At 50.2% G+C, this 27,903-nt stretch overlaps 1 protein-coding gene across 2 annotated transcripts in view; it reads right to left on the reverse strand.

Moving 5' to 3' along the window:
• Window positions 1-27,903, reverse strand: part of CEP135 (centrosomal protein 135) — a 642,577-nt gene that overhangs the window by 462,940 nt on the left and 151,734 nt on the right. For both annotated transcript variants that reach the window (XM_069631620.1, XM_069631621.1), the window contains exons 8-9: window positions 22,058-22,273; window positions 15,593-15,658 (exon numbers count right to left, since the gene is read on the reverse strand). In XM_069631620.1, coding sequence (XP_069487721.1) covers window positions 15,593-15,658; window positions 22,058-22,273 — 282 coding nt within the window. The remainder of the gene's footprint in view (window positions 1-15,592; window positions 15,659-22,057; window positions 22,274-27,903) is intronic.

The raw sequence follows: 27,903 nt of genomic DNA on the forward strand, positions 1-27,903 counted from the left end.
AGAAGGAACAGTAGAGAAAAGATGTCTTAGTACTGCTTGTCCCACCCGAGAATCAGACCTAGAATGTGTTTCTATGCAATTGTGTTTTGTAAAGGTGTGTACAGAACTCCAGGTTGCCGCATTGCAAATGGACTTGAGGGGAACATTTGCATCGAATGCTATGGATGCCCCAATGTCTCGAGTAGAATGTGCTCTAGGCTTGAAGGGCAGTTCTCTCTTAGCAAGAGTGTAACATAGTGTGATGCATTTGACAATCCACCTTGAGATAGCCGATTTAGAGACAAGATCCCCTTCTCTACCAGCTGCCACTGAAACGAAGAACTGTTTAGTCTTCCTCAGTGGTTTAGTTCTTTCCAGGTAGAATATGACTGCCCTGTGCACATCCAGTGTGTGTAGGCTTCTTTCGGCCATGTTAGTAGGGTTCTGGAAGAAAGTGGGTAGTTCGATTGATTGGTTCCCATGGAACTTTGAGATGAATTTAGGCACAAATGTGGGATGTGTGCGCAGAACTACCTTACCTTTGTGGACTGTAACAAAGTGGTCTAGAACAGAAAGTAGTTCGCTAACCCTTCTGATAGAATTGATAGCCCCTAGGAAGGCTTTCAAAAAAAGGTAGCAGGCGCTCCTCTCCAGAAGGAACATGGCCTGAGATGAGAGTTTGCAGCACACGCTTTTTGCTCACTGTACCTTTCACAGATGGGAAATATCCATTTGCAACAAGGCCGAAACACGTGTATGGGGTTGCTGTTGGTACTCTTGTTCAGAGAGGAATTGCCATAGCATTTCGGTGCTGGACTGCCCATGTGCGCAGGACAAAGACTGATATGCAAATGGATATTTCCCATCTGTGAAAGGTATAGTGAGCAAAAAGCAGATGGCTGCAAACTCTCAATGTGGTTAACAACCACTGAACAGGTTATCATGCCTTGTTCTTCCGAGAGAGGGGCGCCTGCTACCTTTGTTGAATTCCACTAGGAAGGCTGTTTTATAAGTCAGGTCTTTCAGACTTGCTTTATGCATAGGCTGAAAGGGAGCTCCCATGAGCGTGGTCAAAACCACATTCAGATCCAATCCAGGGGCTGGGTGAGAAAAGGGAGGATAAATCCTCTTAACCCTTCCATAAAGGCTTTAATCACCAGTATTTTCCACCACAACACCTTTTGTTGTGAAGTGGTGTAGGCTGACGGAGCAGCCAGATGAACCTTTAGGGAATTGAAGACTAACACAGTGTCCAACAGATGGGTTAGATACAGCACAATGTGGGTGGGTGAGCAATCGATGGGATTGACACCCTTGGAATTGCACCAGATGACAAAACGTTTCCATCTGCTGGCATAGCAATAACGTGTATTTGGTTTTCTTGCTTCCCTGAGTAGGTCAATGCACCTCTGAGGGAGTTGCAGGTGCCCAAACTATGATTTCAGGAGCCAAGCTGCTAAGTTCAGGTTTTGTGGGCCTGGGTGTATGGACTCCCCCTCCCCTGTCCTGAGACAACATGTTGTATGTGCAGGGTAGTGTTACTGGTGGGGAGAGGGACATTTCCATCAGGTGAGCGAACCACGGTTGGCAGGCCCACGTGGGGGCCACCAGTATCATGGTAACTGGTTCCTGGTGCATCTTGTGCACTATCTTGTTGAGAAGGGGAGTCGGGGGGAGGGGGTGGGAAGCGTAGGCAAATTTCCCCGACCATGTTATCCAGAGACCGTTCCCCCTTGGATCGGTTCTGGGGGTACCTGGAGGCGTAGTCTTGGCATTGGGCGTTCTCCTGAGTTGCAAACAAGTCGATCTCTGGGAAGCCCCATTCTGCGAAGACGTTGGATACAATGTCTTCGTGTCGCTGCCATTCATATTCTTCTGGCAGAGGAAAATCTCTGCTGAGTACGTCTGCCAGAAGATTGAGTTCCCCTGGAACATGTTGGGACAACATAAACATCTTCTGTTTGAGAGCCCATATCCAAATGTTTTGGGACAGCTTGGATAGCCCTGGAGAGTGAGTGCCCCCCTGTTTGTTCAAGTAATACATTGTTGTAGTGCTGTCCGTTAGGATGAGCACGATCTTCCCTTGCAGTTGCATCTGAAAAGGCTTCAGTGCTTTGAACACTGCTACTAGCTCCAGTAAGTTTATATGGTTGGACGCTACTTGAGGAGACCACACTCCGGGCGCTGTCTGCTTAAGCAGGTGCCCCCCCCCCCCCGCCCCATCACCCCCAATGAGAGATGTGTCTGTCGTGAGAGTGGCTTCCACTGTAGGGGTGGTGAAGGTCTTCCCCTTCAAGAGATTTTCTCATGACCACCACTGCAGAGAGAGAACGAGGGCTTGCGAGACAACTACCAGATCTTCCCATTGTCCGCTGGCCTGACACCACTGGCTGTTGAGCTTCTCTTGCATGGGACGCATGCGCAGCCACGCGTCGGGAACCAAGTATATGCATGACGCCATCATTCCTAGCGAGCGCATGGCTTTGCGCACCGTCACCTCCCGACTGGCTACATATTGAGGGATCCGAAAAAGCATGTTCTGAACCCTCTTGTTGGAGGGGAAGACAAGACTGTCCTTCGTCCGAATTAAGAGCTCCCAGAAATTGTTTCATTTGAATGGGGACTAAACTGGATTTCTTTTCGTTGATTGAGAAACCCAGACCGAACAGGAGATCTACTGTTTTTTGGGTGTAAAAAAACAAACGTCGAACGAGTCCCCCGTAATGAGCCATTCGTCGAGGTAAGGGTAAACTGGGACTGATAGTCTGTGCAGGTGTGCCGCCGCCACTGCCAGGTCCTTGGTAAACACCCTCTGCGCCGAAGCGATGCCGAAGGGGAGTACCTTGAACTGGTAATGCCTGTCATGGATCACGAACCTTCGGTATTTTCTGTGCGCCGGCAACATTGAAATATGAAAGTATGCATCTTTCATGTCCAATGTTGCCATGTAGTCCCCTTGTTTCAGCAATGGAATCACCTCCTGCAGTGTTACCATGCGAAACTTCTGGGATTTTATAAACTTGTTCGCTGGGTGCAGATTTAGAACAGGGCGCATGGTGAGATCCTTTTTGGGTACAAGGAAGTACATTGAATAAATACCCTTGTTTACCTGAAGAATAGGGACGTCTTCTATGGCGTCCATTCCCAGCAGCGCTTCCACCTCTTGGTTCAGGATCTCCAGATGGTCCTGTGAAAGGCGCCGTGAGAGCGGCGGTCTGAATTGTGGAGGTCGGGCGAATTCCATGCAGTAACCATGGGCGGCCGTCTTTATGACCCACTGGTCTGAAGTTATTCCCTCCCATGCCATGAGGAAAGATGTTAATCGCCCCCCGACTGGGGTGACATGGGAGTGGACCTGGATTTGGTGGTCATTTCTGACCACAGGCTGTGGATCCTCTGGGATTGGGGCTTCTGCCTTTGCCGCGTTTTTGACCCCTTGCTGGGTAGTATGCAGGGTTTCCAGAAGTCTGTCCTGAGTTGAAGTTTCCCATGCCATAGTTGTTTTGGCCAGCACAGGCTTGCCCTCGAAAGGACCACAGAGAGTTATTACCCCTCTGGGTGGAAGGCTTCTGTGTGATCTGTTGCAGAGACTTCAGAGTCTCATGCTCCTTCTTGGCTGTATCCAAAGCCTCATCCACCACCTTCCCGAAGAGGTTAGAGTCCTCAATGCGCTTGTTGATGAGGGAGGCTTGAGTTTCTGGTTTAAAACCAGACGTACGCAGCCAAGCGTGTCTTTTCAGCAGGGTCCCGTGGGCCAGAGACCTACCTGCAGTTTACGCAGTGTCGTGAGTGTTCTTAATCACATGCTGGTTAACTTGTCTTCCCTTCATTACAATGGAGAGAAGCTTCTTTGATTTTGCGGGTTCACGAACCTCTTGGAGGCCTTCCTGGAGCAAGTTCCATTGGGCGTCGGCATAGCTTGCCAATAGTGTAGTATTATCAATCCGCGTAGTGTATGCGGCTGCTGACGTGACACGTTTGCCAAGGGCATACAGTCGCTTGGATTCCTTGACCGGCGGTGATTCTCCCGTGGCAAGGGGTACCCCTGCCCTTTTCCGAGTGGTAGTCACTACCAATGAATCTGGGATGGCGTGCCCTCCGATGTATAGAGGTTTGGAAGGGGAAGGCCGAAATAATTTTTCGACTCTTGGGTTCACTGTCCGGGTTTGAGCTGGTGATACCAATGAGGGAGCCATCCTTATCTTCAAAGAGTTGAGGATGGGTATTGCCTGGCTAGATGGAGGTTTCTTCTTAAAGATATCCTCCACAAAATCCTGCTCAGGCACTGCCTCTTGAGTGGAAATTTTGAAGTATTCAGCTATTTTTTTCAAGATGGAGTTGAATGCCATTTGGTCATCCACAGTAGAGGCCTGGCGAGCGGGATGGACGGAGGAGAGTGCAGGCACAAAACATCAGAGTCCAGATCTTGCTGTGTCCACGGGTCTTGACCTTCTTGCTGGGTTTCCTACCAGTTGTCCGTAGTATCCTGTTGTTCTTCCTCATAACTTTGAAGAAATGAAGCTTCCTCTTCTTCATTATAAATGTCCCTATATGTGTCTATGTGAACAACCTCTTCCTGCTGGACGGCATGAGACTGATCTTCAATCTGGAGATTAGGGTCCATTCGAGCCCTTTTCGGCGGAGGATGGTCAGAAAACCCGATAATCCTCCCCAGCCGATCCATATACCCTTCAAACTTCTATGTAGTCCATTTTGAGGACCCAAAAGGGCCTGCAGGTAGAGAAACTATGTTTTCCGCCCTACAGCGTCGAAAAAGAGTCCTTTAAGGTGTCAGAGAGAGGCTCCTGGCTTTCTTCGTAAGCGTCGTAAGAATCGGGATCCCAATCCGCATCCAAAACTTTTTCTGTGGCTTGTCCCATAACTTTGGGCGGAACCAGGGTAAGACCCACCGCCGCTGTAATTCTTTCGATGCTGCTTTCGATAGTCGCCGAATCGGCGTGAGACAAAAGCTCTGATGGTTTACCGGCAGTTAAACTACCTTCTGCGGCTCTAGAGGGCTTAGCGGTTGGTTTTTCGGGTAGAGGCCTATCCGTAGTTTTCGGGCCTACCGCGGCCTTTGAGACCGTTTTAAGCGTTGGACTTCCACGCTTCAACGTGTGTAGTTTTTGGAGTAGCGCCCTTTTTTGATTTGGACTGCCCAGTCGCAAGACGCTGCTGCGGATTCGGGGAAGGCTTTGGATCAGAACGATCCGAGGAAACCGGCAAAGTTTTCGGCGGCCCTGTTGGCGCTTTCACGTTTTTCGACAAAGATGTCGAAATCGGTATAGGGGTTGTGTGCTTAGTGCGATGCGCTTGTATGCCCCTGTCGCCTGGTGTTGTTCCTGTAGCGAGACCAGAGTCAGGCCTTAAAGGGTCGGGGACGGGCGTGGCAGACCTAGAAGCATCCGCCTCAAGGTCTATAACATCCGCAACGGATGTTTGATCATTCGAAGTACCCCCGTCACTCTCAGCGTGTGCGGCGGTGGGAGAAGGGGTTCGACCCGCGACATACCGTACGCGGCCCACCGCTTTACACGGCCCTCCTTAAGGGTTTTAGGCCGAAGGAGTTTGCAGGCCGCACACAGCTTTTCGTCGTGCTCTAGGGGGAGACAGACGTTACACGTCCTGTGTTCGTCTTTCCAAGGATATCTAACCCTACACTTAGAGCAGATTCTAAAAGGAGTCCTTTCCATAGCTAAAGGGAAGGAGGACCGGACCAAAAGGGAAAAGAGGGGAAAGCAGGAAAGACATACCGACAATATGGCCACCCCGACCCCACTCTCCCTACTGTATGGCCGCCGGATCTTAGACGCCGATATCCACAGCATAGACGAATCCCCCGTAGACTTCGTCGAAGATGTTCTTGTAGTTGAAGTGACTTAACGGGAAATAACCGACAATTCAGTGAGATAAACAATGTCTCTAGTAAGAGCTCCGCTATAGGGCGACCAGTTATCTGGGCGGAAAAAAACAATCTGAGGGACCTCGGTGCGTGAGGGATTTTGGGTACACTACACGTCACGATAGGGATAGTGTTACGGACACGCCTATGCCGACGTCCCCTTTTGGTCCCTGAAAGACAAGATGCAATACTCTGCGGTTACCACTGGATGTCTGACCATATGCACAGCATATGATTCTAAGCAGATTAACAAGCGTCAGAAACAATGACATGGACTTTCAGACCTCACGAGTGACGTTTCTCCCTTTAATGGGATAAAGCGTTATCAAAACAAACTTTTATGACTTATCACAGCGAGGGGTCATCGTTAGGCAAAGTTTGTATGCAGTACCCTTTGGGACCACTACAGACAGCTACGACTACAGGTGTAAGTAAACCAACCTTTAGTATAAGTCTGTACTACACAGTTTTGGTAGCGTGTTCAGCAGCCAGGCTTATCTCAAGAGGGCAATGTGAGCAATAATGATGTTACACAGAGGTCTACAATACCAGGTGTTCAAATAAACTCTTACACTCAAGGTATCTTGGATAAATACTTATTAATTTATTTATCAGTCAGTTATAAAACTGCTGTGTAGTGTTTGGTGTTGTGGTGCTTGGTGTGTGTGGTGTGTCAATGCAAAGGGGGGGGAGATGTGTTGTATATGTCTTGCCTGGGTAAGCAGGAATGTTGTGATGTCATGTGGAGTGTTGATGTCTGAGTGTTGGAATGTGTGAGTGGAGGTTCTACCCTTGGTCAGTTGGTGAACCTCCTGCCTGGGTGATGGGTTGCCAGTGTTTCTATGTCCTTTATGTAACTTACTAAGAATTATTGTAACTGCTTGTCAAGGTGTCACAAGAAGCTGGAATAAACCTTACAAGCTTACCTAAGAAAGCTGTGTGCTGCTTTTTAACAAAAACATTCATTATAAGGAGGCAATCATATAGTACCACACAAATATACTTCAATACTGTACACTCTAAGTTTCTGAATCAGACAAGACCCTTTTGGGATGGCCCACAAACAACCTACACCCACAAGTGACTTTAGTAACAAGGGTGCTGGGGACATTAATATCTTACTGTTGGCATTCAGAATAAATTTCAAGAGGAGTAAAGGCAAAGGTCATCAGAACAAAAAAGACTACAATTATTCTTAGACAGTGCAAATACTTTTGAGTTCACCAGAAGAATCAATTCAATTCAATAAGCTAGGCCAAAGTCAAAGGGCTAAAGTCTTGGATAGGGTAAAGCGGTTCTGGTAAGTAAACGAAAACGTCTCTGCACAAGTTCTTAGAAGTAGTTTGTAAAAAGAAGAATCATATCTGGGGTCACAAGCGGATTAGGCCTGTGAGTTGCAAAAGTTTCAAGCACTTTCACCGTAAGAGGTAAGTTCTCTCAGTCTTGTTTTACAGTACCTTACAATGAAGAAAAAGATGCAGCTGATAACTACTGTTCCTGCAGACCTCACTGTTCCTGGGTCTCAGTCGTGGGGACAAGAGGGAGGACACCGGGGGACACCTGCACTGCACTGGGACGGTCAAAAGCTTGCAACTGGCAAACTTCAATTTCAGTGGCTGTTTCGCGTTGCAGCTACCGCACTGGTAACAATGCTGGTCCTGGTGGACTGTCCTTGCTTCTGAGGTCCCACACTCGGCTGAGGCGGCTCAGGTTCGGTTAGTCCGACGCCTTGGCCGTCCGGAGGATCTTCCAAACGCTTTAGGCCAGCTAACAAGCAACGCACACAATCTGGTGTCCCTCTCCTGGCTCTATGGTTTCCTCCAGCAACTCTGAGGAAATTCAACCATCTCAGAGATGGGTGTCCAGGTGGCTTACTTGGGAGTTGATTGGTCCTACCAACTCAAACAGAGAAGTAGTCCATTGCAGGGCTTATCTGTCGATGCGAACTTGGCGATTCGGACCTGCAGCAGGGCTTCACCGGGCAAACCAACGGTCCAGGAGTTGCAGCAGCCGTCCTCTTCAAGCTCTTCTTTGGTTCCTTCGTCCAGTGGTCGACTCTGCCTTCCAAGCCAAAAGACTTGCCTTTTATTCAGTTCTCTCCTATTCATTCCAGCCTAGCTGCCACTCACCCAGCAGGATGGCTGTCCTTTGTCCTTCTTTGGTTCCTTCGTCCAGTGGTCGACTCTGCCTTCCAAGCCAAAAGACTTGCCTTTTATTCAGTTCTCTCCTATTCATTCCAGCCTAGCTGCCACTCACCCAGCAGGATGGCTGTCCAGTCAGCCAGCCAATCATCACAAGTGCATTTTGGTATCCTAGGAGACGAAGCAGAGGGAGTTTCGGGCACCTCCCACACTTCCTTCCTACCCCAGACGCTCTGGAGCCAGAGGCGGGTTTCACTCCAGAAGCCCGCTAAAGGTGAATGAACCAAGAGAACAAACCTAGTTTGGCGCACAGGGAAAAACTCTAAGGACCTTTCCACAAAGAAATGGCGAAAAAAGAAAACCGGGTCTAGTTTTAACAAAGGAGGCATCAACGCCACCTTGAAAAACATGTCTCCCGCGATTTAACGTTACCGGAGCTGCGAACAGTTCACGGTCGGGAAAAATCATGAGAGTTTGCTGTTAAACCACTGCCACCAGCCATTCTGAGAGGAAAGGGTAACATATGAATGTTTGTGGAGTTAGGCTCGGAGACAGGTAGATGCTGAAACAATATTTTATTCACTGGTTGAAGGATAGCGTTATGTTTAAGGGAATTATTCTCAAGTCCTCCCGGTTAACTTCACCGGTGTCTTGGCCTTCCAAAATATAACGACGTTAGTCCTGGTCTGGTCTTATCTTGAGGTGTCCGGATAGGCCCACCACTCTGGTTCTCCCCTCTCTCCTTTCTCCGTATCCTGTGGAATGAGAGCAAACCATTAGTTTGGTTTGGCGCCCTTTTATCATAACAGGAGGTTTCAAACCCCCTCCAATCACTAGGAGCCTGGGCTAACCCCCTTCTCATTGGTTCCTGGGACGTTGTCCCGCCTCCCTTAAAGGTTGCCGCCCTGGGCTGTCGCCCTTCCCGTTCCCCTTGAGGTGGTGAGGGTTCACGTTGGCCATGCAGCCGTGGCCGCGTGGTGTAAGGACGCATCCGGACGATGGGCGTCCTTCTCCAGCCACATGAAGTCCCGGCTCTATCAGGAGCACGGAGGCGGCGATCCGGTCGCTGCTCTCCTGCGTCCCGGCACCACCGCGAGCATGGCTCCCCGTTCCCCGGACCGGAGTGGAACCCAGGTGAGTGATCCGCGGGCCCGCCGCGGCTGTCCGCAGCGGCTTCTCTCACGGCTTCGTCGCGGCTGTCTATAGCGGCTCTTACCGCAGCGCCGCCGCGGCCGCCAGCAACGCGGCTGTCCGCGGCGGCTTCCCCCTTCCTTGATACACCGGGAAGGGCGGGCATGCCGCCAGGGTGTCTAGCGTCTCCGGGCCCGTGCGGGTTGAGTGCACGCCGCGGCACCACCAGAGGCATGACTCCACACATCCCCACCCCGATCCCAGGCCGTTCGGGCCAGGGTGAGCATCTAGACAGATAGTCTGCCACTAGCTGGAATCTGGCAGGTCTGTGCAACGTGATGAAGTCGAAAGGCTGAAGGGAGAGAAACCAGCGGAGAACCCTTTGGTTAGTGTCCTTATGCTGAGCCAGCCACTGGAGGGGGGCATGGTCGGTATACAGGGTGAACCGGCGACCCAGCAGATAATACCGAAGTGAGTCAACGGCCCACTTGATGGCCAAGCACTCCTTCTCAATGGTCGAGTAAGCCGCCTCGTGGGGCAACAGTTTACGACTGATGAAGCACACTGGTTGTAGATCCCCTCTGGTCTCCTGTGACAGTACAGCTCCTAATCCCTGGTTGGAGGAGTCTGTCTGTAAAAAGAAAGGTTTCTGGAAGTCCGGACAGCAGAGGACCGGGTTTGACGTGATCCGTCGCTTCAGGTCCGCTATGGCGTTCAAGGCACTTGGGTTGTTGGTCAGATTGGGATTCCCCTTGAGTCGTAACGAGTCTGTCAAAGGTGCGGCCACCGAGGAGAAGTCAGGGATGAACCTCCTGTAATACCCGATCAACCCCAGGAATGCTCGTATTTGTTTCCTGTTGGTGGGAGTCGGTATATCGCGTATAGCCTGGGTTTGGACAACTGAGGTTTAAGCACTCCCCCACCCACTATGTGGCCCAGATATTTGGTTTCGTGGGTTCCCATCTTAGTCTTCTTGGGGTTGATATGTAACCCTGCCCTCTGTAAATCAGCTACTACTAGTTCCAGATGGTCCAGATGCGACCCCCAGGATTGGCTGTACACGACAATGTCGTCCAGGTAAGCAGCAGCGTATCCAGCATGCGGTCTTAGTATGATGTCCATCAGCCTCTGGAACGTGGCGGGGGCCCCATGGAGTCCAAAGGGTAGAACCTTGTATTGGTATAAGCCTTGTGGGGTGGAAAAGGCAGTTTTCTCCCTATCCCTGGTGCGTAGGGGTATCTGCCAATAGCCCTTGGTTAAATCCAGAGTACTTAAGAATTGGGCTGCTCCAAGGCCCTCCAGTAGTTCGTCCATCCGAGGCATTGGATAGGCTTCGTATCGGGACACCGCATTTAACTGTCTGTAGTCCATACAGAAACGGACCGAACCGTCTGGTTTAGTAACGAGCACTATGGGGGACGACCAAACGCTGACAGATGGCTCGATGATATCCATCCGTAACATTTCATCCACCTCGGATTTAATGATGTTCCGCCTGGCTTCGGGTATCCGGTACGGTCTAAGCCTCACGGGTGGTCCGGGGTCCGTTTTGATTACATGTTCAAGCACGTTGGTTCGTCCAGGTAAGGAGGAAAAGGCATCAGCATGAGGGAACAGCCTGTTCCTAATGTCCGTCTTCATTTCGGGGGAAAGGGTGTCACCCCAGTTGACTGCATCCAGGGTATGGGGAACAGTGTTCAGGATTTCTTCCGATTCGGGTTCCTCGATGCTCACAAAGGCGCCCAGAAGAGGCTCGTTCCATTTTTTTAGAAGGTTGATGTGATAGACCTTTTCTGGGGTAGTTCGATCGGGTTGTTGTACCCGGTAGGTCACTGGGCTTCGCACATCAATGATCTTGTAGGGCCCTCTCCATCTGGCTAAGAGCTTGTTGGTGCTGGTAGGTAGGAGTACCAATACCTGGTCCCCTGGGCTGAAGGTTCTCATACGGCTTCCCTTGTTAGAATTTCTTTCTTGAGTTGTTTGGGCATGACCAAGGTTGTTCTGGGCCAGTGTACGTAATGCGGTTAGGTGTTCCTTTAATTCCTCTGTATACTCGGTTAAGGACACCTCTTCGTGGATTCCCACTCCTCCTTAACCAGGTCCAGTATCGTCCGAGGTTGTCTCCCAAACAAGAGCTCGAAGGGAGAAAAACCGGTGGAAGACTGTGGGGTGTCTCTTAACACCATTAACACCAGGGGGATCGCCCGATCCCAGTTTTTCCCGGTTGGTCCCGTCACCCTTCATAGCATTTTTTTGATCGTCTGGTTATAACGTTCTACCAGCCCATCAGTTTGGGGATGGTATACTGAGGTTCTCAATTGTTTGATCTGTAGCTGTCCACATATTTGTTTTAGGAGGGTTGACATGAAATTAGTGCCCTGGTCGGTGATTATCTCGGAGGGTATCCCCACTCGGGCAAAGAACGGGATTAGTTGGTCGCATAATACCCGGGCCAATGTTCCCTTTAGGGGAAAGGCCTCTGGGTAGCGGGTGGCGTAGTCGACTACGACCAATAAGTATTTATAACCGCGGCTGGCTGGTTCCAGGGGTCCCACTATGTCCATACCGATCCTCTGGAATGGGATCGAAATGAGGGGCATTTTCTGTAGTGGTGCCTTGGCGGGTAGTACCCCGCTGGTAAGTTGGCATGTGGAACAATTCTTGCAATGTCGGGCTACCTCGCCGTAAATGCCAGGCCAGAAAAACCTCTTTAGAAGATTTTGTTGGGTCTTAAGGGAGGCCATGTGACCCCCACAGGGATGATTATGGGCCAGTTGTAGTACTATAAGACGGTGACTCTTCGGTAACACTAATTGTTCTTTTACGGCGCCATCGTCACCCTTATACCTCCGGTATAGGAGACCATTGCGTAGAAGGAACCCTGGGCCACTGGCTAGGTTGGGTTCCCCTTCCCGGGCTGCCCTTTCCCTGGCCACACGTAGGGTTGGGTCGGTTAGGGTCTCTCCCCTTATGGTGTCCTTGTTATCTTCAAGCTTCCAATCGATGGGTCGGGTCATATAACTGGCCTGACACCATGCCATCCGGGTCCGCCTTTTCCGCCCTGGTAGGGGTTCCCGGGAAACAGGGTCCGTTCCCGCAACATTGGGTTCGGGCGGGTCCTTCTCTTCCCTTAGGTCCCTTAAGGTTTGGTTGAAGTGGGGAAGGTCAGTCCCGATTACCACTGGGGTGGGAAGACTAGGTAGGACGGCAACCCTCAAGGGAGTGGAGGTTTCTTTTAAGTCAACTACTACATCCTTCATTGGGTAACACTTGGTGTCCCCGTGAATGCATCGAATAGGTACGGTTACATTAGACAAGCAGGGAGAGTTACTCACGGTTGGTGATATGGCCGTCTGCCTGCTGCCGCTGTCCAAGAGTGCACGTGATGGTCGGCCGTCGACATGAATGTCCACCACATAGGGTCCCAGGGCGCCCTCCTCGTCTATCGGGTTCAGGTAACCGATGTCCATGGGTTCAACCGGTCTTCTCCTGGGACAAAACCGGGCTATGTGGCCCCACTCGTTGCATTCATAACACTGCGGTTGCTTGTAACCAGGTGTCGGCATCGGGGCCTTCTCTTCGCTTCCTGGTCTCTTGTCCTCTGAGGGTTTCCACCTGAAGGGTAGGACTCGGCTACCCCTGATCACATGGGGGTCGGAAACCGGGATGGCAATGCGGGCTGATACTCCTGTTTGTGGTAGCCGGAAGTGACCTGCCTTCTGATACGCCGACGCTATGTCCACTGCTTCGGTTAGGGTGGGCCGATGGTGCTGCCTGACCCATTTCTGCATTTGCCCGGGCAGGGCTTCTATGAACTGTTCCAGTATGATTTTATCGAGCAGGGGTTGGTTAGCGGGGTTTGGAGCCAGCAACCACTTCTCGGCTAGGTCTTTTATCCTATAATACAGCTGGCGTGGGCTTTCCCCAGCCCTGAGTCTGGCTTCCCTTAGCTGGATCTGGTATGCTTCATCGTCCAGTCCTGAACGGTCTAGCACTGCGGCCTTGATCTCTCCGTACGGCGTATTGCCGTTGGGGTTTACCGCCTGGTAGGCGCCCTGCATCACCCCAGATAGAAGGGGGGCGACATTGACCCCACCGGTCTGGAGGCCATTGCGCGTTCCTGGCTATGCGCTCGAAACTGGTAAAGAAAAAGGCAGGGTCCTCCCCGTCCCTATACTTCTGCAGGAGGGCCGAGGGCACCAGTGGTTGGTTTCTCGTATTGGCTACTGCATCTGTGAGACGGGTTATGGTCTCATGCTGTTTGTCCTGCGCAGTGGTCTGTATAGTACCCTGCAGCTGGATGGCCTGTTGAAAGGCTTGCCGATCCGCAGCTGCTTGTTGTGACTGTAGTTGCACCATCTGTTGCAATTGCTGTTGACCCTCGGTCAGGGTCTTTATCAATGCCTCCATAGCGCTGTCAGAATCCCACCTTCGTCGCCAGTGTGGAATTAGGCTCGGAGACAGGTAGATGCTGAAACAATATTTTATTCACTGGTTGAAGGATAGCGTTATGTTTAAGGGAATTATTCTCAAGTCCTCCCGGTTAACTTCACGGGTGTCTTGGCCTTCCAAAATATAACGATGTTAGTCCTGGTCTGGTCTTATCTTGAGGTGTCCGGATAGGCCCACCACTCTGGTTCTCCCCTCTCTCCTTTCTCCGTATCCTGTGGAATGAGAGCAAACCATTAGTTTGGTTTGGCGCCCTTTTATCATAACAGGAGGTTTCAAACCTCCTCCAATCACTAGGAGCCTGGGCTAACCCCCTTCTCATTGGTTCCTGGGACGTTGTCCCGCCTCCCTTAAAGGTTGCCGCCCCGGGCTGTCGCCCTTCCCGTTCCCCTTGAGGTGGTGAGGGTTTACGTTGGCCATGCGGCCGTGGCCACGTGGTGTAAGGACGCATCCGGACGATGGGCGTCCTTCTCCAGCCACATGAAGTCCCGGCTCTATCAGAAGGAGCACGGAGGCGGCGATCCGGTCGCTGCTCTCCTGCGTCCCGGCACCACCGCGAGCATGGCTCCCCATTCCCCAGACCGGAGTGGAACCCAGGTGAGTGTTCCGCGGGCCCGCCGCGGCTGTCCGCAGCGGCTTCTCTCACGGCTTCGCCGCGGCTGTCTATAGCGGCTCTTACCGCAGCGCCGCCGCGGCCGCCAGCAACGCGGCTGTCCGCGGCGGCTTCCCCCTTCCTTGATACACCGGGAAGGGCGGGCATGCCGCCAGGGTGTCCAGCGTCTCCGGGCCCGTGCGGGTTGAGTGCACGCCGCGGAACCACCAGAGGCATGACTCCACAATGTTACATGAGTATCTAGACACAGGGGATACTACGTAACCCCTCCAGCACTCTATTGTAAGATAGGGTGTGCTGGGTCCAGAAATTTACAGGCTAAGTGAAGTCAATTTCACTCCACTGTTCTGGGAAACAGTAGGTGATCCCAGAGAAGGTATTTAAACCTTGGGAAATCCTAAAATGCTTCCCTATGTCACTGCACTGAGGGTGCTGTGTGACACAAATGAAAAGATGATGCCTATGGAGTTGATTAGACTCCATAACCAAAGGAAACACAAAGGTAAAACACATATCAAAATAAAAGAGTGGGAAAAAGGGTCACACTCTCTACAGGTAAACAATCAAAGTCCTCAAAATCCAGCAAAGTTGCTGGGGGTCTCTAAGGTGAAGGGAATTAGCACATTTTTGAGAATTCTCCCTAAAAACAGTCATGATGCCCATGCCATGTGGTTCCAAAATAATGCAGGGCGAGGCCGATTTTTAAAGCCATGACCTGTGACTGATCAGCAAGTACACTGCTCAAAATGTGCATTTTAACACTTCCACTAGTCACTCTTTCATTCAAGACTATCAACGAGTGAGCACCATGAAAGACCAAATCTGCAGCCGCCTTAGATTCCTGGAGGATCAGCTAAAAATGTGCAGAGACAAGTTTCAAAATGCTGACAATTTATGACTTAAGAAAATAGATTAGTTAACTCCACCTGCTATACTGCGATAACCATGATATACCGTCATTTGGCAAGAAGGTTATCATACCGCTATAAAACCTATACCCTGACACCCCTATCTGACTTATCTTTGGCAGGCTTCCCAAAGGAGATGGCTAGAGTTATGCAAATTGTTCAGTTCACATAGAGATCTATTCTAAGGGCTTCACTAGACATCAAGTTTCCTTCCACAAACAGAAATATATGAGTTTTTGGCTAACAACTATTTAAAGTGGCAATCTAATTTTGCTACAAAATCACATTGTCACCAAAAATTGCGTAACCTACGAAGAGATTATAATCATTGCAACATTAAACTCATTGCCAGCCCCTCCAACATTTGGTGAAGCAACAAATTATAGGAAATACAGATTATGCACTATAATACAAGTGTTTTTTCCCTGAACTGGAATATTTTAGGGTACTATTACATACCATTACATACCGATTTTAACTTTGATATTGCGTCCTCAAGTTTTTGTATTTCACAGTGCTGCCTCTTTATTTCATTCTATAGAATAAAAAGAAAATATGAAAGTATTACACCAGTTTAATCAACTCAGTAGATACACTTTGCCTTACGGTTATCCCAAAATACAGGAAAGGAAAGCAGCAACCGTGATCACATCCCCAAAAATGGAGGGCAATAGCTGATCTTGGTAAGCATTGGTTAGGCTGGCTAAATTGTTATTGTGATTTGAGGATCATTTTTATATGTGCAGGAGATTCTTTTTCACAGAGAATCAAAACACTGTCAGCATTTCAGAAGCTTCATTCCTTAGGCCTCGAAGTGTCTGCCTGGTGGTACAAAAATTAAAGGCCTTCAATGCAGTCAGCTGCACAGTCCAGGGATATTCTATCCAAGCGCGCTTTCATGTCTCAGCAATCATCAGGGAGGCAGATCTGATTCAGGTGTGCAAGGTTGAATCCTACTGGTAAATACCAGGATGTTACAGCAAGGAATTCTGGTTGCAGTAGTTTGGAGGCAGCCAGGAGCAGATCACCACTGGACTGTGGAGCCGATTGCATCTGGGACCCAGAGTTGCACCCCTACCACTTCTCTTTTGTATGCATATTTGTTTTAATAAATATGTAGAAACCTTGTTAAAGGGACGTTATGTTTAAGTTGCACTACTAAAAGACCTATGCAATTCAATGGAAAAACATTGCTACAGGGCGGTTACAGGTAAAACCGAGAATAAAAACAAAATTCGACAGTTATGGTAAGCTAAGCAACCATAACTCGTGCCACCAGTGTGCACTGCAAGGACTAACACCCATGACATCACTGATGACATCACATTTGTGGCTCCCTCTGTTTTGTTCACTACCATAACTAGGCCAGGTGCTTTTCTTCGCCAACAGTCAGGACCAAACAATTCAAAAGGGTCTACATTTCTGTACGGCACCCTGCTCATATGTTCTAACACTACTTTCCTTACGGTCACTCACATCATAACATACATACACATATAGGGGAAGAAGAAAGCGTAAAACATAGCATTGGTTTCAGTGCATGAAGATTATTAGTTATGTTATGAACTATTTCTGGTAATACTGCTTCTTTTTAGCTTACTTTAATTCCCTTGTATATGATCATGTTTGTATGTATTGTGGTGTCTTTATGGTTTCTGCGCAGTAGTGCAGTTATGTAGTTATAAAGGCAATGCTAGCTACTTCTTACATGTTTCACAGTACCCAACTCTCTAAAACGAATACATTCATGATTTAACTATGTAACATGGAAAGATTTTGACTTCCATGAGGCATGGTGCAGTCAATTGCTACGTTTGCACATAAGTTCCTTCATGTACAGTGAAGAAGTGTGTAATACAATAGTGTGTATAGCAATGCATTGCTTTATTACCTACTTATCTCATGATAGTTCTTCCAATAATCTTTGATAGTATTCTGCCATCATTACAATAACAATCCCGTGTGGAGGCTTCCTATTAAAACTACATGCACCTGTGATGTCATCAGTGATGTCATGAATGAGATTTATGATGGCATCTTTGATGTCATGGGTGTTAGTCCTTGCGGTGAACACTGGTGGCACGAGCTATGGTTGCTTAGGTTACCATAACTGTCGAATTTCGGTTTTTTTCCCCAGTTTTACCTGTAACCTGCAGACGGGCAAGCCCTTCTGCCCCCCCGTCCCTCAGGTGACGAGTACCACAGACTCCTCCCTAGAGGGCTGGGGAGCCACCCCGGAGGACCTCTCAGTCCACAGCATGTGGACCTGTAGAGAAAAAGAATACCACATCAATTGGCTGGAACTGAACACCATCTGGTTAGCGCTCAGAGCCTTTCGTCCCACGTCTCAACGGAAGAGTTGTTCTCATCCAGACAGATAACTTGACCAGTATGTACTACATCAACAAGCAAGGGGGGGGGGGGGGTCCCCTTCCCTGTGCAGACTGGCGATCAGCATGTGGGAATGGGCCTTGGAGAACGACATCTACCTCACGGCAGTGCACCTTCCGGGGGAAGCCAACCTGGAAGCAGACAGGCTCAGCAGGTTTGGAGCAGACACCTACGAGTGGCAGCTGAACGACCTTGTTGCACAGGATATCTTCCACTGTTGGGGCCTCCCCCAGGTGGATCTCTTTGCCACCAGGCACAACAAGAACTGCTCCCGTTTCGCCTCCTGGCATGGCCTAGGCTCCCTCAGCGACGCCTTGTGGATCCAGTGGAACGGCATGTCAGCATACACCTTCCCGCCCACTCCACTGATTCACAGAGTACTTTACAAGTTCAAGGAGTCTCGCCAGCTCAACCTCATTCTGATAGCTCCATGGTGGCCGGCCAGGCCATGGTTCTCGGAGCTGCTCAGCCTCTCAGCGGTCCCTCCAATCCACCTCCCGACGGGCCCAGCACATCTTCTGACACAGCAGGGGGGCAGGGTCATTCACCCCGCCCCCCAGAAGCTGGCCCTCAGAGCGTGGTTCCTGAGCAGGTCACGCTCAGCCACCTGATGGTTGCGATCTTGTCCTGCAAGGGGAAGACCCTCTCTGAGCACATGTCCCAGATGAGACCCAGGAAGCTCAACGACTGTGTGGGTTGCAGTTGTGACTTCTTGAGATTGTGCGAAAAGCCCAGGTCGTGTAGCGTGTTCATCAGTGCATGGGAGTGGTGAACTGCTTCTTGAGATGTAGCCCTGACAAGCCAGTCGTCTAGGTAGGGGTATATATGGAGGCCCTGAGGCCGGAGGAGGGCAGCCACCACATTCATGAGTCTGGTAAAGACCCTGGGGGTCCAGTTGAGGCAAAAAGGGAGGACCTTGTACTGAAAGTGGCAGCCCAAGATCCTGAACCAGAGGAAAGACCGATGGGGTTGCCAGATCGAGACGTGCAGATAGGTGTCCTTCAGAGCCAGGGAGCACATTCAGTCTCCCCTGCATAATGTCTCTGCAATAAAAGCTGGCGTCACCATCTTGAACCTCTGGAGGTAAGGAGAGGTTGAGGGTGGAAAGGTCCAGTACAACTCTCAGGCCAGCCTGGTTCTTTTTCTAAATGGCGAAGATCCTGGAGTAGAAGCCGATCCCCACTCGGAGGCTGGGACTTCCACCACGGCCTGGCTCGGGACGAGAGACCGAATAGCTGCCAAAAGAGTTGCTGTCCCAACTTGCGGAAGGGGAGGGGGGGAGAGAGGAGGGAGGAAAGGCAGGAATAGGTAGACGGTACCCCGAGGATACTACTGACAAGATCCAGGGGTCCACAAAGTTCTGTCGCCAAAAGTGTGCATGAAGAGCAAGCCTGCCCCCCAATGGCGACTCGTGGACCCGGAGGGGTGTGCCAAGTCTTTTTCCCTCCGAGGCGGAGGAGGGGGACTGGAAGAAGCCCCCTTCCCCCTTTTTTGATGCTTGCGCCGACTAGGGGTTAGCTAGCGTTCCGGCTGCCTAGACCTGCGCTCCTAGAAGCCGCGGAAGCCTCCGGACGAGCGACCCTTATCCGAGCGTTGCTGAAACTGGGAATACGCTTTGGGTGTGGCCTTTGTCAGAATGGATAAAGACTTAGCCGTCTGTGAGCTATTCTTCTTGTCCAGCTCTTCGTCTGATGGAGTGGAAGAGGTTGCTGCCCTCGAAGGGCAGATCTAGAATACATTTCTGGGCATTCGGGTTTAACTTGGTTGCCCAGAGCCATGCCATCCTTCTCATGTCTATGGCAATACAGATGGCACGTCCAGAGGTATCAATGTGTGCTAGTGTGGACTCCATGATATCCTGCGCCACGAGCTTGGCCTCGGCTAGACCTGCCTTGAAGCGTGATTGGCTGTGGGAGGGGAGTTCTGGGAGGAAGTCAGCAATTTCCCACCATAATCTCTGGTTAGCTGCCGCCAGCATGGCGTCTGCGTTGGCCTGACGGAGGTGCAAGGAAGCATCGGAATACAGCTTCTTACCGTATGCCTCCAAGTTTTTCTCCTCCTTGCCTAACAGCGCTGTCGATGAAGAAGAGGACAACAGAGGTTTGGAGTACAGTGATGCCACAGCGATCACTGAGGAGTGTGGCTGAGGATGGGAGGAGAGCAAGAGTGTATCCCCCTCCATCTACCTGTACTTGGCGTCCAGGCGGCGGTTGACTAGCTGGACGGAGTGTGGTTTGAGCCAACCCTTCTTTGCGAGGGAGACTGCATCAGTTTGCAGTGGAATACCCGTTCTGACAGAAGGGCACCTTGTAAGGATTTGCGCTGCCTGTTCTATCTGAGGCTGTGGTAGGCCCAGGTATTCCGCCAGGCCCGTGATACGTTTGTGGAAGGCCCTGGCCGATGGAGTGTCAGGATCCTCTTCCTCATCATTATCCTGAGGGTCTGGGGGATCCTGTGGTGGAGGAGGAGGAGGAGGAGTATCCGGAGCCGGAGGTTGGGGCACGGGGACCACCGCCAGAGGCTGAGGAAGGAGCGGAGGCTGGTATGGAACCGCCTGTGGAGTAGGCTGAGGAGACAGAGGAGGCGGCTGCACTGGGGCCAGAGGCAATGGCGGAGGCGTCTGTGGTGCCGCTAGCATAGCGGGAAGGACTTCCCTGACTGCTTCCTTGAGGATAGCCCCCATATCGGGAGGCCGAGGAACCTCTCAAACATCTGGTCCTCACTGGCCGAAGAGGAGGAGGGCACTGAAGAGGTTACTAAAGGCAACTGAGGCCGCTGCCGACCCTGTACATACGGACGCAGGGGAAGGAGCCCTGCGCATAAGAAGGGTAGGCCGTAAGCCACGTACCTGGTTGATGCCAGCCCCACCTCGATACTCGCTCTTCGCCAAATTCTTGCAGAGGCGAACGAGTAGCCTTCTCTGGCTTGTCGACCATCTTGTTGAGCTGCCTACCACTTGGCTGCGACGTGTTGCTCGGCTCGTCGCTGCAATCCTCTGCCAAGTCTCTTATGTGTGAGGCGTGCAACTTGTCCCGCTCCTCTGTCCCGTGCCCGGCAGGTGTATTAACCTGGACCCGGGAGTCGTTAGAGCTGCGTTCAGGCACCCCTTCGGACTTACTGCCGGTAACGGGGCGTAGGCACCGGGAGGATCCGAGGAACCCAGCCCGACCGCCGGTAGCTGTGACAGCCTCAGTGCACGAGTTGGTAAAAGGACCCGATCGGTCCCTCTCGCGTAGGAGAGTCCCTGGGAAAGAGTCTCCCTTGCAAGGTACAGATGAAAAATAGGCCCTACTGGCCTGGAACGTCTCACAAAACTCTTGAGGTCCTCAGAAGGAGATTGCTGGAAGAGCTCCCTCCACCTGGCTAGTCTGTTCTTCAGCGCTTTAGTGGACAGCGAGCCGCATACCGAACAGGCTTGCAACCGTGGTCTGGGCAAAGCAAAAAGGCAACGGAGGCAGAGGGCATGGGGGTCCGAAGTTGGAAAAGGCCCTTTGCAGGATGGGCACCTGCTGAACCCTGTTGAAGTCGGCATGTGCCGGGGAGGAGCTGTGGCATCTGAGGACCAAGTACCTATTGAATAAAAAGACAAAATAAGATGGAGGAAGAATCTGCGTGTGGAATTACATGGCCGAAGCCAAACACAGGAGCGTTGGTGAATTCGGCCCGTTCCCATCGGCGCAGAAAACGGGATTGGGGTGTGGCGCCGGAGGGCGGAGTCAGGGCAGCGCATGCTCCCCGGGCCGCGCCTCCGCGCGCCTCTAAATTTAGAGGGGAAGATGATTTTTCTGGTGAAAAAGGTTCCGTCTCCCGTCCCTCGCGAGGCACACCCATGCAGAATGGAGAAAAGGGGACGGGACGTAAGAGTATGGTGCTGATTTACCGAAGAGAATTCAATGAAGTACATGCCTTTGAAACATCGTGAGCAATCATTTGCAGAAGTGGAATACAATTACAATTTGCGTGTCACCAATGAGCACATTCCCCATGTCTCATGAAAAAGAAATAAACATAATGCTTCTTCCTTAATGCATTAAAAAAACCTTGCTTCAAACAATTTAACAGAATGTAATAAGTACTTCTACTATAAACTACCAAATTAAAGGGTAAAGAGTCTAACCATTATATTTCTTTATTTTAGTATAAACGATCCAACTTTAAAAATAAAGTTTTGTATTTAAATATTTTCAACATACATGCCAACATCATCCATTCCATTCGGGAAATACTAGTCCAGTCCTGGTTTTAAATTTGCATTGTTGAACTTTTAGACCTAGGTCTATAATGTGGAAATTCCGGACTAGAAGTTCTAGAATGCAAAATTAAAACAGGGGCTGGACTAGTATTTCCCGAATGGAATGGATAATGTTGGCACGTATGAGTCAATAACAAAATACAAATAGTCAAATTAAGATGTTAAGTACTCATCCAATCAATGTCCTCATTTTTTGCACAAATATATGGCTTCCCGTGTTCCACACCGTCTCTCTATTAGAGCATTTTGAGTCTTAGAAAATGCATTTACAATTCTACAGGTTGCCATTACCTTGGCTTCCTCCATTTCAGCATCGGCCGTCTCCAGCACTATTTCTTTGTCTCGTTCCAGTTGTTGTGCCAGTTGGTCTATCTCTGTCAGTTCCTTACACAATTCTTCATTCTTGGTGCTCAGATTGACAACTTCACTAGTTACAGTATGCCGTGTTTCAAGAAGATCTTTTATACGCTTCTCCAGCTCTTGATTTGCTTGCTGAAGGTACTCAACCTACAACAGGATAATGTGATAAAAAAATACTGTGACATATCAATATGCAGACAAAATATTTCATTTTAAAATTCATGCTAAATATTTATTTACTTTTTTTGTTTTAATTTTCTTACATAACTAGGATCAAAATTAAAATCAAAAACTAGTTTGTGAACATCTTAACGTCATTGGCAGTTGGGAGTATGCCTCGAATTCGGCGCAAAAAACTGTTGTTCTCCAGCATGGGTCTGGCATGGATTCACATGCTCATGAATATTCCCCGTCGTAAGGCTGGGAATCCTCGGTAAAGAAAAATCAGTATCAGTTCCGTTTCTGATCTGTCTTTCTCAGTAGTAACCAATCACTGGTCTCTGGGTCATACTGCCCTCTCCCTAAGCCCCGCCTCTGGCAGCCATCTTCAGATTTGGTAGCACGCAAAGTGGCAGTATGACCAAGTGAAGAGCCGTAGAGGGGCAGGAGGGAGGGCTCGCTTGTGAATCCATGCAAGACCCGTGCAGGAGAAGAACAGCTACAGGCAAGTAACTTGTTCCTTCTCCAGCATGGGGTCTGGCATGGGATTCACATGCTCACAAATATAAGAATACATAGCAGTACACATGCACAACCACGGGAGGTGGCAAGGCTCAACATTAAGCATTACATAAAAATCAACATGAAGCATCTCTTACCTCCCCACCAGGCTCACCTTAAGCGAACAGGTTGCGCAGCACTGCCTGGCCGACTCTGGACTCCTCCCTGGAATCCCGGTCGACGCAGTAGAATCTCGTGAAGGTGTGCGTCCACCTACATGTAGCAGCCCTGCAGATGTCCAGCAGGGGCACACCAGACAAGAACGCTGTGGTAGCAGCGATCGCTCTGGTCGAATGGGCTCTTGGACGGCCGGGCAACGGTCAGTTTGCCAACTGATGACAATGCATGATGCAGCCGGAGAGCCATCTGGAAATGGAAGCCTTCGAGAGAGCCTTCCCTTGGTTCACAGGTCCAAAGTTCACAAACAGCTGTGATGTCTTCCGAAAACTCTTCGTTCGGTCCACGTAGAACTTCAGCGCTCTAGCCACATCCAGCGAGTGCAAAGTCCTCTCGGCCGGAGACTAAGGCGACGGGTAGAAAACAGGTAGCACCAAGGGCTCGTTGAGGTGGAAGTCCGACGGCACCTTGGGCATAAAAGAGGGGTGCATCCTCAGCACCACCCTCGTGTCGTGAAAAGTCAAGTATGGAGGCTTCAGGATAGGGCCTGGATCTCTCCCACTCGCCGTGCGGAGGTGATGGCCACAAGAAACGCAGTCTTCCATGACTGGAGTTTCAGCGGCGCCGAATGCAGGGGCTTGAATGGCGCCCCCATGAGCCTGGTCAGCACCACGTTGAGTTCCCATGCCGGGGCAGGGGCTTTCACCGGCGGGAACGATCGGAACAGTCCCTTCATAAATTCCTTCACCAGGCGATGGGACCACAAGGACACCTGTCCTGTGGTTCTGGTGTATCGGGAGATCGCAGCCAGATGTATCTTGATGGAGGCGTGAGCCAGTCCAGCCTTGGCCAGCGACAGTAGGTACGGCAGCACTTGAGGGGCCGTAATCCGTAGAGGGTTAATCTTCTGTGCACTGCACCAGACAGAGAACCTCTTCCACTTATGTCCGTAGCACTGAGAGTCGAGGACGCCCTGGCTTTTGCAAGGACCTCTCTGCAGTCAGCCGGGATATCGTACCCTCCAAACTCTAGCGCTGCAGGAGCCAGGCCTGCAAGTTCAGCGATTCCGGGTCGTGATGAAGTATGGCACCTCCTTCTCTGGAGAGAAGATCCGCGTGCGCCGGCAGCTTGACTGGTGGGGACGCTGACAAGTCCAGAAGGTCCAGGAAACAGATCTGCCTCGGCCACGTCGGTGCGACCAGGATCATCCTGCACCGGGACCTCTTGAGCTGGTTGACGAGTCGGAGCAGCAACGGCAATGGAGGGAACGTATAAAGGAACAGGCCTTCCCAGGGGAACGAGAAAGCATCGCCTATGCTCCTCGGCTGGAGGAACCAGCTGGCGAACCTCTGGCACTTGGAGTTCGTCGCTGTCGCGAACAGGTCGATCTGGGGTTTTCCCCATCGTCGGAAGAGTCGATCCACTTGATCCCGACGTAGTTCCCACTTGTGGCACGAGTGCAGCTCCCTGCTGAATGAGTCGGCGATGGTGTTTTTTATCCCTGCCAGATGAAAGGGCACCAGAAACATCCCTTGGGCGACGGCCCAATGCCACAGATCCTGGGCTTCCTTGGAGAGGGCTGGGGATCTGGTTCCTCCCTGCTTCCGGATGTAGAACATTGTGGTTGTGTTGTAGGTGAAGATTCTCACCACCTTGCCCTTGAGGGATGGGAGAAAGGACATGAGGTCCCAGAAACACTGCACGGAGCTCCAGGATGTTGATGTGGAGCGTATTCTCCTCCGGGAGCCAGAGGCCTCTCGCGTGAAGTTCTCCGGTGTGCGCTCCCCACCCTTTCAGGGAGGCATCCGTCGTCACCATTATCTGGTGGGATGGGGTCTGAAAGTCTGTGCTCGCCGTCAGATGAGCGCGGGTGCCCCACCACCGGATCGCTCATCGGAAGGTCTCGTTGAGCGGGATCCTGTCCTCGAAGCTGCCCGCCTCTTGGATCCAGCGGGAGTCGAGGAACTCTTGCAGAGGGCGCATCCGAAGCCTGCACAGGCGCACAAGATATATGCAGGAGGACATCATCCCGAGGAGGGACTTGATGGGCGTCACCCTGGCCACGTCCGTGGCCAGCAGGCGCTGCACCTTGCCCAGGATGGCCTTCGTCCTTTCTTCCGACGGTGAGGCCAGGCGCGCCACTGTGTCGAGCTTTGCTCCCAGAAACAGTGCGACTTGCGACGGGACCAGGTGGGATTTGGGAAAGTTGATGGAGAATCCCAGGTCCGAGAGCAGCTGTATGGTCTTTGGTGTGTGATCCATGGCGAGCTCCCTTGTCCCTGCTCGGATGAGCCAGTCGTCCAGGTAGGGGTAGACGTGGATCCCCTGTAGGCGTGTTTGTGATGTCATCTTTAATGTCCTGGGTGTTAGTCTTAGCAGTGCACCGTGGTGGTGCGAGTTATGATTGCTTAGCTTACCATAACTGGCGAATTTCAGGGGGTTTTCTATTTTACTTGTAACCATTACATCCTTTTAACAAAGTATCTTTACTGAATTTCATAGGTTTTTAGTAGCGCAACTTAACCATAAAGTCCCTTTAACAAAGTTTTTTTTCACTGAATATAGATATCACGAATTTGATAGGTTTTTACTAGGATTCCATTAGTTTATATAGATATACCATACAACATACTGAACCCCCTTTCCCACGATAGTGTTTGGGATGTCCGCGGACCGTGCGCATGTCCGCGGACGGACTTGGTCAACATGAGCACTGTCCAAAAAGTCAGAGGGTATCTTACATTGTTGTATCATGCAATAAACACAATGAACATGTTCAAAGAGCCACATATAAATAAAATACATTAAAAAATAAATAAGAAGTGCAAACTGTATATGTAAGACACCAACAGTCCAATTACATAGCATATGAAACATAATGGAAGATACCAAAAAAAATAACATATGCCTCCATATGATGCTTTATACACTGATGTTTTATACAGAAACTGCACAACAAATATCAACAGCTCACCTACATAGCAGTAACGGGAAAACTAAAAAAAAAACAAACTGGTAAGTACACTACATTAATTCGTATATTTATAAACTTTCTGTAGTAGGATACACTAAAAAATACAAATATATTTTTAACACAGAAATGTCTAGTACTTTGCAGTGGCTTGAAGAAAATGTTCCCCACGACGAAATGAGTGAAAACAATGATACTAATGGTAAACAATGCAGTTTTCAAAGTAATCCAATTAATACACATTATTTTATATGCACCTAACAGAATATACAGAAAATAAGAATAATACTGAAAAAGATACTGTAGAAAATCATCTACAGCGTTTCGAACAAAAAATGTAGCAATTTCATTATTTTTAAGAACTTTGTAGAAAACCATATAATGGAAAAATATCACTGTCAACACATGCACCTGTACCCCTTGTCCATGTCCCAGTCAACCATGCCCAAAAAAATCCCCATCACCAAAAACGTTATGAGACTTCAATCCCTTCCTCCTCTACCATCCAACATGTAGTAAAACCCTAATTCCCCTATATTTGTCTCAATTTCTGCTTCCCCCCCTCTTTCATAATTTCTATATTTCTGTACAATAATAAAATGTTATGTATACTGTTACTATATTTCTCTGTTTTTTTTTTTAAGGCTGTTGGGGTGTCTGCGGACTGCGTGACTGTCCGGGATGTTCGCAATTAATCAAAATGGGGTTGTCCTAAGGACACTAAGCCTGTTCGCACTGTCCGCAATCAAAATGGAGGTGTCCGTAGGACACATAATCTGTCCACATGTCCGCTATTAGTGAAAATAGGGTGTCCTAAGAACATCCCCCTGTTCGTATTGTCCGCAATCAGAGTAAATGTGTCCGTAGAACACATAGCCCGTCCGCAAAGTCATGACGCACCTTTAATTAGTTCGGGGACCTAAATCCTATCCGGCAGACACCTATATGAATGCGCATCCCACCCTCGGGTCCTAAAAACATCGCGTCTGTTCTTACTGTCCGCCGCACGTGTGTCACACTTTTAATTTGTTTGGGGACCCGAACACTGTCCGCAGAACACCTGCACGCATTCATACAACTGACCCAGCGCATTCGTTGTCCTACGGACACCCGTCCCATTCGTGAACGTGTCCGCGACGTCATCATGTAACCGCACCCATGCTAAGCGTGGGTCCTTGTTCGCGAACACACTCCGGGCACCCGGACACACAAAAAGTGCTTTTTTGAGCAATCCAAAGTATTTTGCTGTGAAACGTCACCATTGTACATGCCCCAGACCATCTCCCTTGCGGATACTTTATGGAACCTTTTGAGCCCTTTTCGGTGTTTGCGGACAGCGTGACTGTCTGCGAAGCATGCACCAGCACCCCTATAAAAGGCCACACCCCAGAACCGCTCCTCATTGTGTTTCTGGCTACCAGAGAGAGCATTGCTCAATACTGGTGTGATGTGCTATCAACACTGCATTGGCTGCTGACCTCTGCCTGCTTTCCTGTGTGGGCTGTGTCTGCTTGTGCCATTCCCCTGCCTCCTGTGACATGGCAACCATGGCTTCCACCTGCGCAGCTGCCTCGGCTTCAGCACCACTCCCACCCCGCCACCACCTTCCCAAGGGCCTGGAGAGGGGAACAGGCGTGAGGATGCAGAGATGCATGAAGATGACGAGGTTGAGCTAGTGGAAGTCCCTACTACTCATAACCTCAGTGAATCTTGGGTGTGGAGGTTTGCCACTCCTGAAGGGGTACCCAAAGCTCGTGCAAACAAGGTGCCCTGCACTGAGTGCCAGATGGTGCTCAGTCGTGGCAAACCAGGTTTGTACAGTTACGATACTATCTCCATGAAGCGAAACCTAAGGTCGTTCCATGCTGGGGCAATTCGGAGGGTTGTCCCCTGCGATAAACGTAATAAGTTGAGTTCCTCTGCAGCATCCTTTGTTTCTGCTCCTGCCACCACAAGAGGCACTCCTGTG

Source organism: Ambystoma mexicanum, chromosome 6q (genome assembly GCF_040938575.1).
Source record: "Ambystoma mexicanum isolate Mex_15411 chromosome 6q, UKY_AmexF1_1, whole genome shotgun sequence".
NCBI classification, from domain to species: Eukaryota; Metazoa; Chordata; class Amphibia; order Caudata; family Ambystomatidae; genus Ambystoma; species Ambystoma mexicanum.